General features: G+C 54.9%; 6 protein-coding genes across 7 annotated transcripts; 2 read left to right on the top strand and 4 right to left on the bottom strand.

Moving 5' to 3' along the window:
• Window positions 1-5384: 5384 nt before the first annotated feature.
• IUM83_01846 (Tricarboxylate transporter) lies at window positions 5385-6504 on the bottom strand (the record flags this gene model as incomplete). Its single annotated transcript, XM_067925729.1, has 4 exons — window positions 5385-5599; window positions 5677-5857; window positions 5925-6050; window positions 6136-6504. 4 exons carry the CDS (start codon window positions 6502-6504, stop codon window positions 5385-5387), a joined length of 891 nt encoding a protein of 296 aa, XP_067800817.1.
• A 397-nt stretch (window positions 6505-6901) lies between these two features.
• Window positions 6902-7647, bottom strand: IUM83_01845 (PLP-dependent aminotransferase family protein; the record flags this gene model as incomplete). Its single annotated transcript, XM_067925728.1, has 3 exons — window positions 6902-7287; window positions 7381-7485; window positions 7560-7647. 3 exons carry the CDS (start codon window positions 7645-7647, stop codon window positions 6902-6904), a joined length of 579 nt encoding a protein of 192 aa, XP_067800857.1.
• Window positions 7648-7724: 77 nt separating this feature from the next.
• Window positions 7725-8537, bottom strand: IUM83_01844 (putative aminotransferase; the record flags this gene model as incomplete). Its single annotated transcript, XM_067925727.1, has 4 exons — window positions 7725-7732; window positions 7812-7842; window positions 7915-8111; window positions 8195-8537. 4 exons carry the CDS (start codon window positions 8535-8537, stop codon window positions 7725-7727), a joined length of 579 nt encoding a protein of 192 aa, XP_067800815.1.
• A 1027-nt stretch (window positions 8538-9564) lies between these two features.
• Window positions 9565-10405, top strand: IUM83_01843 (60S ribosomal protein L24; the record flags this gene model as incomplete). Its single annotated transcript, XM_067925726.1, has 3 exons — window positions 9565-9575; window positions 9863-10046; window positions 10145-10405. 3 exons carry the CDS (start codon window positions 9565-9567, stop codon window positions 10403-10405), a joined length of 456 nt encoding a protein of 151 aa, XP_067800836.1.
• A 624-nt stretch (window positions 10406-11029) lies between these two features.
• Window positions 11030-12055, top strand: IUM83_01842 (protein arginine N-methyltransferase 1; the record flags this gene model as incomplete). 2 transcript variants are annotated; one of them, XM_067925725.1, is made up of 1 exon in its annotated part: window positions 11030-12055. In XM_067925725.1, the coding sequence occupies one exon, from the start codon at window positions 11030-11032 to the stop codon at window positions 12053-12055; it is 1026 nt and encodes a 341-aa protein (XP_067800856.1). The 2 variants fall into 2 exon arrangements, with proteins under 2 accessions (XP_067800856.1, XP_067800855.1); XM_067925724.1 differs by having other exon boundaries at window positions 11609-12055.
• Window positions 12056-12330: 275 nt separating this feature from the next.
• On the bottom strand, window positions 12331-13204 carry IUM83_01841 (histone chaperone ASF1-like protein; the record flags this gene model as incomplete). Its single annotated transcript, XM_067925723.1, has 2 exons — window positions 12331-13022; window positions 13096-13204. 2 exons carry the CDS (start codon window positions 13202-13204, stop codon window positions 12331-12333), a joined length of 801 nt encoding a protein of 266 aa, XP_067800854.1.
• Between the last annotated feature and the right edge of the window lie 371 nt (window positions 13205-13575).

Genomic DNA, 13575 nt, shown 5'->3' with positions numbered 1-13575 from the left:
ATTTGCTTGGGAGTAGACCATTTGTGGTCTACACCGACCATGCTTCACTGCGTACCGCAGTGAAGTCGCCACATATTTCACAAAGAATGGCGAGATGGCTCTCATTCTTTGCGGAGTATAACTTCCGGGTCGAATACAAACCCGGAAGATTGAACGTGGTGGCCGACGCGTTATCACGTCGGCCGGACTATGCAGAAGCTGTTGACGTCACTGCCATTGACGCCATGCGATCGAGCAAACCCACATCATCTCTGTTGGATGATGTGAAGGCCGCGTACGCGCACGACGCGGACGCGAAGCTCTGCTGGCCTATGGCACAGCGCCTTCTGACAAGTCCCGTCAGAAACTGCCCAAGCACCTTCGAGCGCGTGCACACCGCTTTCGTGTGCACGACGGACTACTGCTTTACAATGCAGTCGACGACAACGCGGATCGCGTTGTCGTGCCAAATGACCATGACCTGCGACTCAGGATCATGTACGAGTATCATGATGCCCCGACTGCGGGACATCTCGGACGTGAGAAGACTTACGTCCTTCTCACGCGCGACTTCTACTGGCACCACCAGTATAAGTGGGTGCGCAAGTACATCCGTGCTTGCGAGGTGTGCCAACGCGTAAAGCCTGCGCCGTTTGCGCAGGCTCCATTAATCACTACCGACTCCGTCGAGTGTTGGAAGTCCATGTCTTTGGACTTCATCTTTGGTCTCCCCCGGACAGCGGAGGGAATACCGGTGTTGTGGTCTTCGTCGACCGCTTCAGCAAGATGGTACATCTTGCTGCGGTGCCGGCAGAGGTGACCGCGAAGCAGACGGCCCGTCTGTTCGTCGACATGGTGTTCAAACACCATGGCATGCCGTCCGACATTGTGTCGGACAGAGACCCGCGCTTCACAGCGCACCTGTGGCAAGAAGTGTTTACACTTCTTGGGAGCCAGCTTTCCATGTCGACTGCGGATCATCCGCAGACAGACGGTCAAACCGAGCGCGTGAATCGCGTGCTCGTCGATATGTTGAAGAGCTACGCCCACTCGTTCCAATACTGGAGCGAGTGTTTGTCAATGGCGGAATTCGCCATCAACAACTCAGTGCATGCCTCGACCGGGCATACACCGTTTTATGTGAATGCCATGCGGCATCCCCGTCTGCCGACTTTACTCGGAGTGATGGCTCCCACTTTAAGTGGGGAGGATCTACGACTGCAACACAGCAGTCGCATAAAAAGCCGCTGACACCAGCACAGTGTCAGCCGCGATAACAAGGAACAAGACAGGAAGACCCCCCAGAACAGGAAAACGAGTCTGTGCAGAGCACAGACTCCACAAGGAATAAGGACCACGGGTCTGCGCAGGGCGCAGACACCGCGAAACCACGCAGAGGCCGGGCCTCTTGCGGAGAGCGAGCTGAACGAGTTCAGCTCGGATGCGATTGACTTTATCAATAAAAAGACAAGCCGTGATTCGGTTTGTCCAAGACACAATAGCAGCTTCTGTTGATCAACAGAAGCTGAACGCCGATAATATTAGCATGGGCAACACAAATGAATTCAAAGTGGATTCATTGGTTTTGTTGTCTACTCAAAACCTGCCCAAACATGCAGTTTCGGATTTCGGAGCAAGCAAGCTTGCTCCGCGCTTCATCGGGCCATTCACGGTGATGGCACGCCACGGTAACGCATACACGCTAGACATACCGTCTAGCATGCGGCTCCACCCGACATTTTATGTCGGGCGGTTAAAGCTCATACCTCCAGCACGAGCCAAGTGGCTCGTCTGACCCGAAGAGACAGACTCGGCAGGTGAAGCCCTCCTCTCCAGCGCGTAGTCGCGCTGGAGCAGTATAGTCGGGCCTACAGCCCGACCGGCACGTTCAAGGCGGTCTGGGAGACCGCCAGAGCCGGGACACGAAGGAACAGAGCGGCAACCGCCACGCTCTGAATGTACTCCACGACCGTCACTTGGTCGTGGAGCAACACGAGATGAAGGTCAACACGGCGTTGACCATCGGGGCGTGTTTCCACCACCTCCGCCACCGCTGCGAGACGCACGCGGAGAAATTCGCTGGATCGTCCAGCGAATTGTTGATCATAGGAAAACAATCCGAGGTCCGGATTGTTTTCGCATTCGTTGGAGAGGTTTCCCTCCCCAACACGACACGTGGGAACCACGGAACGTCCTGATGGAAGACGTTCCGGACATGGTGAAGGAGTACGAAACCCAACACGCACTACCAGCAAGAAGGTAGTGCGAGCGCTGTAGTAATCTACTACGCCTGACAACTCGCGTGCTAGATAATTAGCACGGAGATCATTGAAGCTCTCAGGTATACATATAGTATACCTGTTGTGGTCGCGGTTGCTAATATGCACCGCCACCTGGACGGACAGTGCGCACGGCGCACGGACACCAGCCTCCACCGCAACAGCGTGGAGTTGCTAATACTTGCCACTTCGAGAAGGACTCGAAGTGCTTTGGCGCTTGCTTACCCGATCACGGTAAGCAACAGAAATTCGCTTAGAGATGTCGACGCATAGACGCGGTCGACATCGAAGAATCGTACACAGACACTGTGTTGTCTGTCCCCGTGGTAGCGGCGCACCTCGCGCTACCGCGCATTGTACACAGCAACAGAGAGTTTACACTCTGTTGCAATGGTGGTCTTCAGCTTGATCGTGCTCATTGCGGATGAGCACGGAAACCTCAGCACAAACAATTGACAAGCAGTCAATATTAATTGACGTGTCCAGACCGACACGTCTAAGCTTAACGGAGGGATGGTGTAACGGGGTTACACACACAAGTGACAACAGTCACTTACTTGTGCACGATAACGGTCACAAGTGACAACTGTCACTTGTGCATGACATTTGTCACTTATGGTTTAACAGATAAATATCTGTTAAAGGTTTTAGATACTTCCTCACATTGGTGTAAGACACACCAATGGATACATTGAAGTGGACCACCACAGTGAGTGGTCCACACATACCCAAAAGATCCTATTGGTAGAAAGCAGCATCTTTCTACCAATCAGAGACATGCATATTAGCGGGGCTCTGACAGCCAGCCGCTGCCAACCCTTTCATAGATGATAAACAGTTTTTAGCAGATTTTAGAGGAAGATCAATTCACAAACAATACAGTTCTCATTTTACCTTAAACTACCTACTTGGTGTTTTATTTGATTTATATTATACTTGTGGACTCAAGTATAATTAATTCAAATTATTAATAAACTCCTACGCTTCCTCATACACGTAGCGCAACGTGTAAGCTAAAGTAGTGAGCCAAAGTAGGCCCACCACAGTATTGCGTTACGTCAAGGCCACTCGTGACTACGGACTTGTCATGACAGCGGGGAAAGGAGATGGAGTAGGATTTATTTGCTACTCCGATGCCGACTATGCAAATGTCCCCGTGGATCGGCAGAGCATCAGTGGCTACGTTACGATGTTGGATGGCAATGTTGTATCATATGCATCTCGCAAGCAAGAGATCAATGCCCTGAGCTCGTGTGAAGCCGAGTACGTTGCTATGGCTGAGGCGACCAAGGATTTGCTCTGGCCAGCTGGTCTTTGCAACGAGCTGTCCTGGAAACCCCGTGCCGCTCTTCCTTGGCGACAATCAAGGGGCCATCACATTGACGGCCAAGCCTGGTAAGCATTCGAAGTCAAAGCATATTGACAACACGTATCACATAGTGCGACGAAATGTGGAACTACAACGACTGACTACGCAACGTATTGGCACGGACGCGATGGTTGCTGATGTGGTTACCTAGGCACTGTCGGTTGTCAAGTTTACTCGGTTCCATCAAGCGATGAAGATCTTGCCGATTGTTGCTTTTCCGGACACTGCAGAGTCTACCCGTGATCCTCCTGCTGGATCCGGTACGGCGACGACGATGACTACGCCCCTGTATCACGCACACACTTGATAATTCTGCACCATCTTGCTACTGTCACCTTACCGCGGCTAACGCTCGTGAGAGAGCGTGATCCCGACGATTTGGCACCTGCCGCCGAGATCAAATGGGAGTGCGACCTATTGAAGTCCTGCCGATCCTAGAATAGATCCTGCGCCGGCTGTAGCGCGGGGTTACAAGACCGCTTACTCAGCCACGTGTCTGCTAGTACCTTGGAGATGTATGCAAGCGGCAATTGCTGGTTGTGTGCTTCGGAGATGTAGCTACGCTGGTACTTACACGTTGTATTGACTGACTATTATACTGTATGTAATTAACTCTGCGGTACGGTGACTTGCGGGGATCTCGTGCTCTCAGCCACTTCTGCTTTCGTTGCCTTACGAACGACCGAGAGCACTGAGATCCCCACCACTGTACCTGTCGCGGTCTTAGCCCGGCACACACGTGTTTCACCTACTTCATACTGCTACGTCGTTGCCTGGTATGGCACCTACACTACGTAGTGATCGCTGGCTTAGTGACGCAGTGACGCAACCTGCGTCCTCTCACGACACGCAGACGTCCTCTTGCGGAAATCTCGATGAGTAGCATCCTGATACTCGGCTAAGGCCACAAAAAACTCCTCCCAACTGGCACAATAACGTCGCTCCATAGGCGGCGCACGCACATTAGCAGAAGCAGAAACATGAACCTCGTGGGAGCTCGCCTCAGCTGTCGCAGCGGATGCATTCTCAGCCTCCGAACCGGAAGCCGACGACGCGACGCTCGCCATACGTTCAACTTCGGGGAATCTCAAAATGAAAGGCTGGGAATCCGCGGGAAGGGGAGAGAGGGTGTTTCTCCGTTTTTCGCTGTCGCAAAAATAGGGGATTTACCTTCGACCGGAATTTTATTTTGAAAAATACAAAGCGCTCAGTGTGTGACTTTATCCACATCCATAATATTTTGAGCGACTCGTTGGCAAACAAAAAGTTACTTATCCACCATTTGGAGTCTTCGAGATAATCACGTTTTTAAACTTTAAAAAGTTGACCAACCAAAATTCGTACATAACCGGACACCAAAAATTCAAGAAACAAAAACACTCGTAGAAATTGAAAACGACTCTAATTCGATTGTATTACACGAATTTTCCGACAATATACAATATGTTAAAGTTGAAAAAATATTGAGGTCACACGCCCCAAATAAAATCCGAGATGAACACGCTGATTTCTGGAGCATATGAATTAGTCTTACCGTAGGAGTTGCCGCAAGAAGCTATTCTGGATTCACGCATTTCATTCTGCTCATCGACAACAGTACGTAGTCTAAGGCTGTAGTGTTTTGTACTCCTGTTACAATTCTGTGACGTCTCAAACCGCTCTGGGTCCAGGACTGAGGTTGTTTGTAGAGATGCGAATCGGGCGGCGACCGCATTGGTGGCTGGCCGACTGGCTAGCTCGGCTCGTTGGGAAAGAGCTTAGCCCTCGATATAGCGGGATACAACCATCGTGATGCTGTCGTACGACATGAAGATAACACCCTGGCCAGGGATAACACGACCTAGTCGCGGCACCACGCCAGCGTAAAAGGACCCCACGCCTTCGCGAAGCAACATCTGGCGAAAACAATCGAACGTGCTTCTGTACTTCTGCGCCTGCAAACCTTGCATCCGCGTCTTCACCACGTCAAACGCTGTTGTGGTGCAGAAAAAAAGAGTCAACAGTTAGTAAAGTATTCAATATTATAGCCGCATCATCGCTGGCACGTACGGTTGTTGCCGAAGACGCTAAAGATGCCTGCCGTCATGCCACCGATGAGGCTCAGCGACGCTCGCTGACTGCCCGTCATGGTTTGGGCGTCGTTGATAATTCCGTGGCGTTCGAGAAACTCGGGGCTCACTCGCTTTTGAAACTCGCTGAACCACATGAAACGCAGGCCTTGGTTGGTTGACTGCAATCAATCACAGCAATCGTCAACCTCTAGCCCTAGACATGTTACTGCCACAACGCACGCATACCTGCTTGAGGATCGTAGCCCACAGCCCCTGATAAATACCACGAATGCCCTCCTTGGCGAGGATCATCTTCGTTCCTTCCCACACTCCGGCGTTGGCACCGATAAGCTTGGTCTTCAGCGTCTCAATCTGCACAACAACAGCAACAAAACAACAGGTAAGACTCACGGCCATGATGTTTCCGTCGGGAATATAAGTGTTGCGAGTGCCATACCGGCGTCGTGGTGAATGTGGCCTCGATGGCTCCAGCCATCATGCCGGCCGCAAGGTTACGCACGGCCGACGTCTTGCCGTCCTCGTCCGCTAGCTTCCGCTTAATGAAGTCGAAGGCTCCGAATCGGATACCGGCCTTGGGGATGGAGCCTACAAGCACCGGCGCCAGTCCACGGTACAGTGATCCGACACCGTCCGTCTGGACGTGGTAACGGAACCCGCCGACCATTCCGGTGTATTGCGCACGCATGGTGCCCAATTGCAGGTTGGTTTTGATCATCTCCATGGGCCAAATGGTCAGCGTCTCGATGCCGCCGGCGATGGCGCCCGCCGTCGTGGCCACCATGGGGTTCTTGGACTTGGTCACCATCTTATACACGACACTCGGTGAGATTCAAAATGCCGTGTTGGACGTGACGCAGCTTCAGTTCTGAAGTTGCGCGTGGGATAGCCACAAGAATTCGAGCAGAAACAACGGGTGGCACATCTGGCAGGAATTGCACAAACGGTGCGGTTGAACCGAGCACTGCAACTGAGCTGAGGTGATTTCCATCGCTGGACGCTGGACGTGCGATGGTATCACTGCTGGACAATATTAATAAGAGTGCGGCCAGGATATGCGTGAGTGAAGCTGGAGCGACGTCCAATGTGCTCGCTCGATGCAGGTGCTGTTCGCTACACATGACACGTCCTTGAAGTTTTGTTCTTTACTGATGATGTCATTTGTTTCGGTGGTCTTGCTTTCTGCGCCTAGTCTACCACACGCATTATTTCAGGCCGTCGAGTGCACTCCGCAGCCGCTGGATGCCCATGCGGATCTCTTCTTCGTCGTAGTAGGCGAAGGATATGCGCGCGCAACGCGTCATGGCCTCACTGGATGGCACGCCACCGTCACCGTCACCGTAGAGAGTTCCGAGCGAGCACCGCGTGCCGGGCGTGAAGGCGACGCCGTGGTGGGCCACGGACTCCTTCAGCAGTGCGTCCGCGTTCACGCCGTCAGGCAGGTGCAGCCACACAAAGTATCCGCCACTCGGCTCTGTAAACGCAACCTCGGGGCAGTGCTCGCGTAGTGCATCGCACATGCTGTTCTTGCGGACTCGGAAGACGCTTTTCAAATGGTCGATGTGAGGTAGCAGCAAGTCTAACTCCAGCACTGCTCGTACGGACGAAAGCCACAAGCCATGACACGCAATCCCGCAAAGTTAGGGAGAAGTTGAGTATGAACAGCATTCACTAAGACACGTACCGCTATGAACGAGAGCTGCGGTGACAGGGTTTTGTCCGCCCCCGCTGCGAAGCGCTCCAATCGTAGACAGTGTCTCAATGGTCTCCTTGCTGCTCTGAGCCCAGCCTGCAATTTGAGCAACGTTGTAGACCAGTACGTTGATACATGTAATACTGTTGCTTCGTTTTTTTAGTACTTACCGAGGCGCAGTCCAGGGGCAAGAATTTTCGAGAAGCTGCTCAGTGACACCACCAGACCGGAATCATCATACGACGCGAGAGAAGGCAATGTGCCACCGTCCAGATGCAGCAGGTTGTAAGGCTCGTCCGAGATAATTCGGAACCCGTACTTCTGTGCGAGAGCAACTAGGCGCCTGCAGCGGTCGTGCGACAGAACAGCCCCCGTCGGGTTATGGAAGAACGGAATCGTGTACAGAAAGGCAGGAATATCACCTGCGGCAAGCTTATCCTCCAACACGTCAAGCTACAATCCATGCAGACCAACACTAGTTAACCAGACCATCCCACTAACAACCCCGCTGTCAGAAGAACGTACGTCAATCCCGCCCTCCCCTGCATGAATGCCTTTCAAGTCCAACCCAAGCTCACGAAATATATCATGCGCCAAGAAGTAGGTCGGCTCCTCCACGAACACGCGCTTGTTGGTCTTGGAGAACACCATCGCGGCATGTGAGATGGCTTGCGAGTTGCCCGCAGTCACCATCAGCGTCTCTGAGTCGACAGCACAAGTATCTAGTCACAGCAGTACAGCAAAGCGTTGAGCCACTCGGCTTCCCCGTCGTCTCTGTCACCATTTCGACGATCTATTTTGTTACCTGCCGTGAGCTTGGCGATCTCTTCGCGAAACCTAATAAACCCTTTTGCAGCCCCGTACTGCAGCATCGCCGGGTCTTGAGTGGCCTTAAACCGAGCGACTGCAGCCTCGCGGAAAGCGTCCAGGGGCAGCAACGACGCAGAAGGCTGGCCGAGGCCGAAGTTGATGACTCTGCTGGACGTGTGGGTCTGCGCGTAGGGCGACGATTGCACCGACTTCACGGGAGGCAAGTCCGGACTGGAGTGCAGAGTGCGAGAGGACTCTGCAGCTTGCAATGGGGCGCAGAGGCGTCGTGCCGCAAGAGCATTGCGAGCGCCCCAGCGGCGCAGCAGCGGAGGAGCCATGCTCGATTTTGTGCGGCGGATACCTTCGGACTGAACTTCAGTCTATGTACGGCTGATGTGCGGGTTGTGGTTTTGCAGTGAGGAGCTTCAACTTGGACCTTGGCGGGCGCAACTCGGGAGCTTGCAAGCACCGGTAGATCACTCCCTCGACTTAGCACAGTAGCAGCAACATCTATTTCTCGCATGGAGCTGCTAGTAAAAATATTCCGTCAAACACAGGATGGTCGATGGTAGTTTGCGGCACCATACAGTTGGCCACGACTCACGCATTTGCGCACAGTTTTCTTGGAGGCTTCCACCACAGGTCGTGCTTGGTGCTAGAGTCTCCGAGAGACCATTTGAGAGATCCTCTCTACACGAAACTACAGTACGCTCCATCGGTCTTTGCCTGCTACGCGAGTCGAACGTACGATGCTCACACACGGTGACGAGCTCCACTTCCGTCGGTTGTGCTAGCACAGCAATACGAATATTTCACAATGCCCCTAGAAACAAAACAACGCCCGCAAGCTACTTAGCATCGTAGAACTGCCCGTACTACGGTAGTGTGTGAGTGCAGCGAATGCCGCAACCAAAAGTCTGTGGGCGAGCACGCGTCAACAGTACCTCGAGGACACAACGGGGTGGTGCCTTCAGCACACTGTCGCAACTACTGGTCTCAATATCTCGCTATGCAAGTGTCGCATCAGCTTACCCCACGATATGACTAATTTACATGGTTGGGGAGAACGATATCGAGCTGGCGTGAAGGAGACACCCTCGCTAACGCAAATTTCCGGTTTCAAGTTTTGCACTAGGCACTACCCTAGCCCGTAACCGGACTCTGGACCGCGGGCCGTAACCGCGCTGGCCACTCTACCCAAGTAGTGCGTAAGTGCCGCTTAAGTAAACGCCTTTCAACCAGCCAATTCGCAGCGGCGACGGTGAAGTAACGGCAGCGCGGCGCCGCTCCCTTGTGGGCTTTGGAGCGCGGAAGCCCGTCCAGCGAGTCAATTGGCATAAATTCTCCCGAGAAGACTGAAGCAAAATGGTGATTAAGTAAGTGCGCCACCTTTCTATGGATACATGCATGGCTATGAGAGCCCCCGAGTCAGAAGGGAGCGGAGGCGCAGCAGACACAGGCAATGGCGTGGCCATGGCATGCGCCACACCACATACACAGGCAGGCAATCGCAAGGAGGCACAGATGACACAGCACACCACAGATCAGCGAGAGACCCCACTCAGCAGCGCCTCCCTCTCCGTCTGCCCTCGGGGCCAATAGCGCAGCAGCGATCAAACGAGCGATGACCCTAACGACGTGTGCGGCGTTTTGTCGTGATCAGGACCGAGACGTGCTCGTTCAGCGAGAGCCGCATCTACCCCGGCCACGGCTCGCGCTTCATCCGTCGCGATGGCTCGGCCTACGTGTTCATCAACTCGAAGAGCAAGTCGCTCTTCATGCAGCGCAAGAAGGCCACCAAGATCGTGTGGACCCTGGGTTGGCGCCGCATGAACAAGAAGCTCAAGGTCCGTAGCTGCAGCCTTTTGCAGTCCGTTTTAGGTTGACACAGCGCTTGTTGGAGCTTTCGCTCACTTGTGCGCTGCCGCTTGCTTCGTCGTAACAGGTTGAGGAGGTCGCCCGCCGTCGCGCTCGCAAGACCACCAAGATCCAGCGTGCCATCGTCGGTGTCTCGGCTGAGGACATCCGCAAGAAGCGCAACCAGAAGCCGGAGGTCCGTGCCGCCGCCCGTGCCGCCCTGAAGGAGGCCAAGGAGCGCAGCAAGGCCAAGAAGTCGGTGAACAAGGCCGAGCACGCCAACAAGGGCTCCAAGGGCGGCAACGCCCCCCGCGCCCAGAAGAAGTCGGGCAACCGCGGTGCCATTTAAGTCAGTTGACCAGATCGACTGATCGACGCCGCTACTCGGGAGTCTCGCCACCTCTTGAATGCCAATCATCGACACGGGAAGTTCCCTCTTTGCTGCTTTCGGGCAATGGGCGGGCGCTCTAGTGCCTCGTTTCCCAGTTAGTTTGGACGCAGTCTGCGCTGCCGAGTTAAGTGGAACGAACACAATAGAGGTCAGTCTTGGAGGGGGAATCTCGCTTCCTATGCCAATTTGCCATCTCTTTCTGCTATGCTGTAGTCAATGTGCTCGCGAACGTCATGCAATTATGGCTACATGTACTGTAGACGCAGGTTGATGAACACGCAGGAGACCCGCTATCTTGGTCCGCCTTGCCCACCTCTATTAGCATACGGCGCGACTGTCATTGCATGACCTGCCAGCACATGTACTCGCTCCGTCGCATGGAGCTTGCCGCTTGCAGCTTCATGCTGCATATGCCGAGGCCATGAGCTAATAGGCTCCGTGTACCAATCAAATCCCCATGCGAAGCCAGAAGCTACGCTCCACCAACTCGAGTGCTGACTTTTTGGGTATCCACATAAAGAGGCTCGGCGGCCAACCAGCCCCGTTGGTCAGGTCCGGTCAGTTGCGAATCTCGTTGCCACCATGTCGACGCCCACGCCCCCGCCCGCCCCCGCCGCCGCCCCCAAGGAGCTCACGAGCAAGGACTACTACTTCGACTCGTACTCGCACTTCGGCATCCATGAGGAGATGCTCAAGGACTCGGTGCGCACCAAGGCGTACATGAACGCCATCCTGCAGAGCAAGCACCTGTTCAAGGACAAGATTGTGCTGGACGTGGGCTGCGGCACCGGCATCCTGTCCATGTTCGCCGCCAAGGCTGGCGCCAAGCATGTGTACGGCGTCGACTGCTCGGGCATCCTGACGCAGGCGCGCGAGATCGTCAAGGCCAACGGCTTCGCCGACAAGATCACGCTCATCCAGGGCAAGATGGAGGAGCTGACGCTCCCCGTGGACAAGGTGGACATCATCATCTCCGAGTGGATGGGCTACTTCTTGCTCTACGAGTCCATGTTGGACACGGTGCTGTACGCGCGCGACAAGTACCTGGTGCCCGGCGGCCTCATGTTCCCGGACCACTCGACGCTCTACATCGGCGCCATCGAGGACGGCGAGTACAAGGCCGAGAAGCTCGACTTCTGGGAAAACGTCTACGGCTTCGACATGAGCTGCATCAAGAACATCGCCAAGATCGAGCCGCTCGTGGACACCGTGGGCAGCGACGCGCTGCTGACGGACGTGTGCCCCATCCTGGACATTGACCTGACCAAGGTGACCAAGGAGGAGCTCGCCTTCTCGTCCACGTTCAAGCTCACGGCCTTCCGCCAGGACTTCTGCCACGCGCTCGTGGCCTACTTCGACTGCACCTTCTCGGCCACGCACAAGAAGCTCAGCTTCTCCACGGGCCCCAAGGCCGAGTACACGCACTGGAAGCAGACCGTGTTCTACCTGGAGGGCGAGCTGGCCTGCAGCCCCGGCGAGGTCATTGAGGGCGAGCTCACTTGCAAGCCTAACGCGACCAACCCGCGCGACCTGGACATTGACATCAATGTGCGCTTCGACGGCGCCAGCGCCTCGTACAACCAGCTGCACGAGTTCAAGCTGCGCTAAGCTGCCAGCGAACTCTCCATACACTACCGACCTACGTTACTACCGCATGCATCTGAGTAGACTAGAAACTTAAACGCCATTTGAAAGAAAGATACTCAAACATTTTCATCCTACCCTCCTACTATCTGCAACCGCGCATTCAAATGCGCTTGCACTACTCCCGTGCTCTTCAATCATGTTTTTTTCTCTATAAATACAGTATCTTCTTCTTGCATGTCTTGCTGCCTCGATGTGCTGCTGTCAGTAGACAGCCGGCGGCGTTCTCGGACGTTGGTTTACTGCTCGATGTCCTCCATTTCCATGTCGCCATCGGCGTCCTCCTCCTCGGCCTCTTCGACAGAGTCGGCCTCGTCGTCCTCATCGTCCTCTTCCTCCAGGTCGATGTCCTCCTCCATTCCTTCAGCAGCGTTACCGTCGATGACAATGTCCGTGTAGTTGTGGTCGAGCTGCGCGGCAGCCTTGACGAGCTCCTCGTCGTCCACGAAGTCCATGTCGAGGTCGTTGCCAGCGCCAGGGGCGCCGGGAGCTCCAGGCTGCGCGGCGCCGAAGCCCGTGCCGTTGGTCGCCTGGTTGTTGCCGTCCTCCATGGCGTTGGGGTCCTGCGCGCCCGCGGGCGACCAGTCAATGGGGAAGCGCGTGACGCGCGGCTTGTCCGCCAGGATGTTGCGCTGCAGCTTGCTCACGTCCACGCGCGCGGGCGGGTTCTCCAGCAGGAACGGGTCGGCGTAGTCGTTGTTGACGTAGTAACCCACGCGCACGAACTCGCGGCCGCGGTACGAGCAGGTGACGAGCGCCACGGTCACGCCCACCTTGTCCTCGTCCGGGATCATGTCCGGGTTGGGCGGGTCCGACTGGAACACGAACTTGTTGGTGCCCACGGGCACGGGGCCCACCAGCACCTCCTCCAGCACCTGGTCGCGGCTCTCGTCCTCGGCGCTGCCCACGTACGTGATCTTCCACTCCAGGTCTGCAGCAACAGCAACAGCCGGTTAGCGGATATGCAATCTCTCTCAGTGATTGTTTGTTGTCGACGGACGTACCGGCCTCGAGGGGCTGCGCGCACTCGAAGGTGACCTCGAACTGGAAGGGGTTGGTGAAGGCCGTGGGGTTGTCCAGCACGGTGATGTTGGTGAGCGTGACGTAGGCCATGGCTAGCGGGGCGCGGGGGGCTTGAGGGGTGGCGAGAGGGGGGCAGAGTCCGCGTGGCTGGCACTTGGGGGCACTCGATGAATGAGTTGCGAGCGCGCCAAAACCAAACGCGGCGTACCGTTGAAGCCCGCTCTAAGTACGATCTTACCGCGCCAACTATTTCCCGCCAAAAAAGGGAGTTTTGATACGTAAGAGTAAGACAGTGATGCTATTTTGCGCCGGTGCATGCATGCCTTCTTCTGTTTCATTCACTACAAAGTTAACTTATCTTACCTAGTGTGCCCTCTTTTTGGTCGAGGCTCTATCTGCACAAGAAAGCAATATTCAAAAAGCTGCCAAAACGTCCTATAGCGAGCGACACAACCCAACCG

The sequence above is a fragment of the Phytophthora cinnamomi genome (genome assembly GCF_018691715.1).
Source record: "Phytophthora cinnamomi strain GKB4 chromosome Unknown Contig0, whole genome shotgun sequence".
Classification (NCBI taxonomy): Eukaryota; Oomycota; class Peronosporomycetes; order Peronosporales; family Peronosporaceae; genus Phytophthora; species Phytophthora cinnamomi.
Note: the sequence above shows the minus strand (reverse complement) of the source record. Positions and strands in the feature narration are given on the sequence as shown.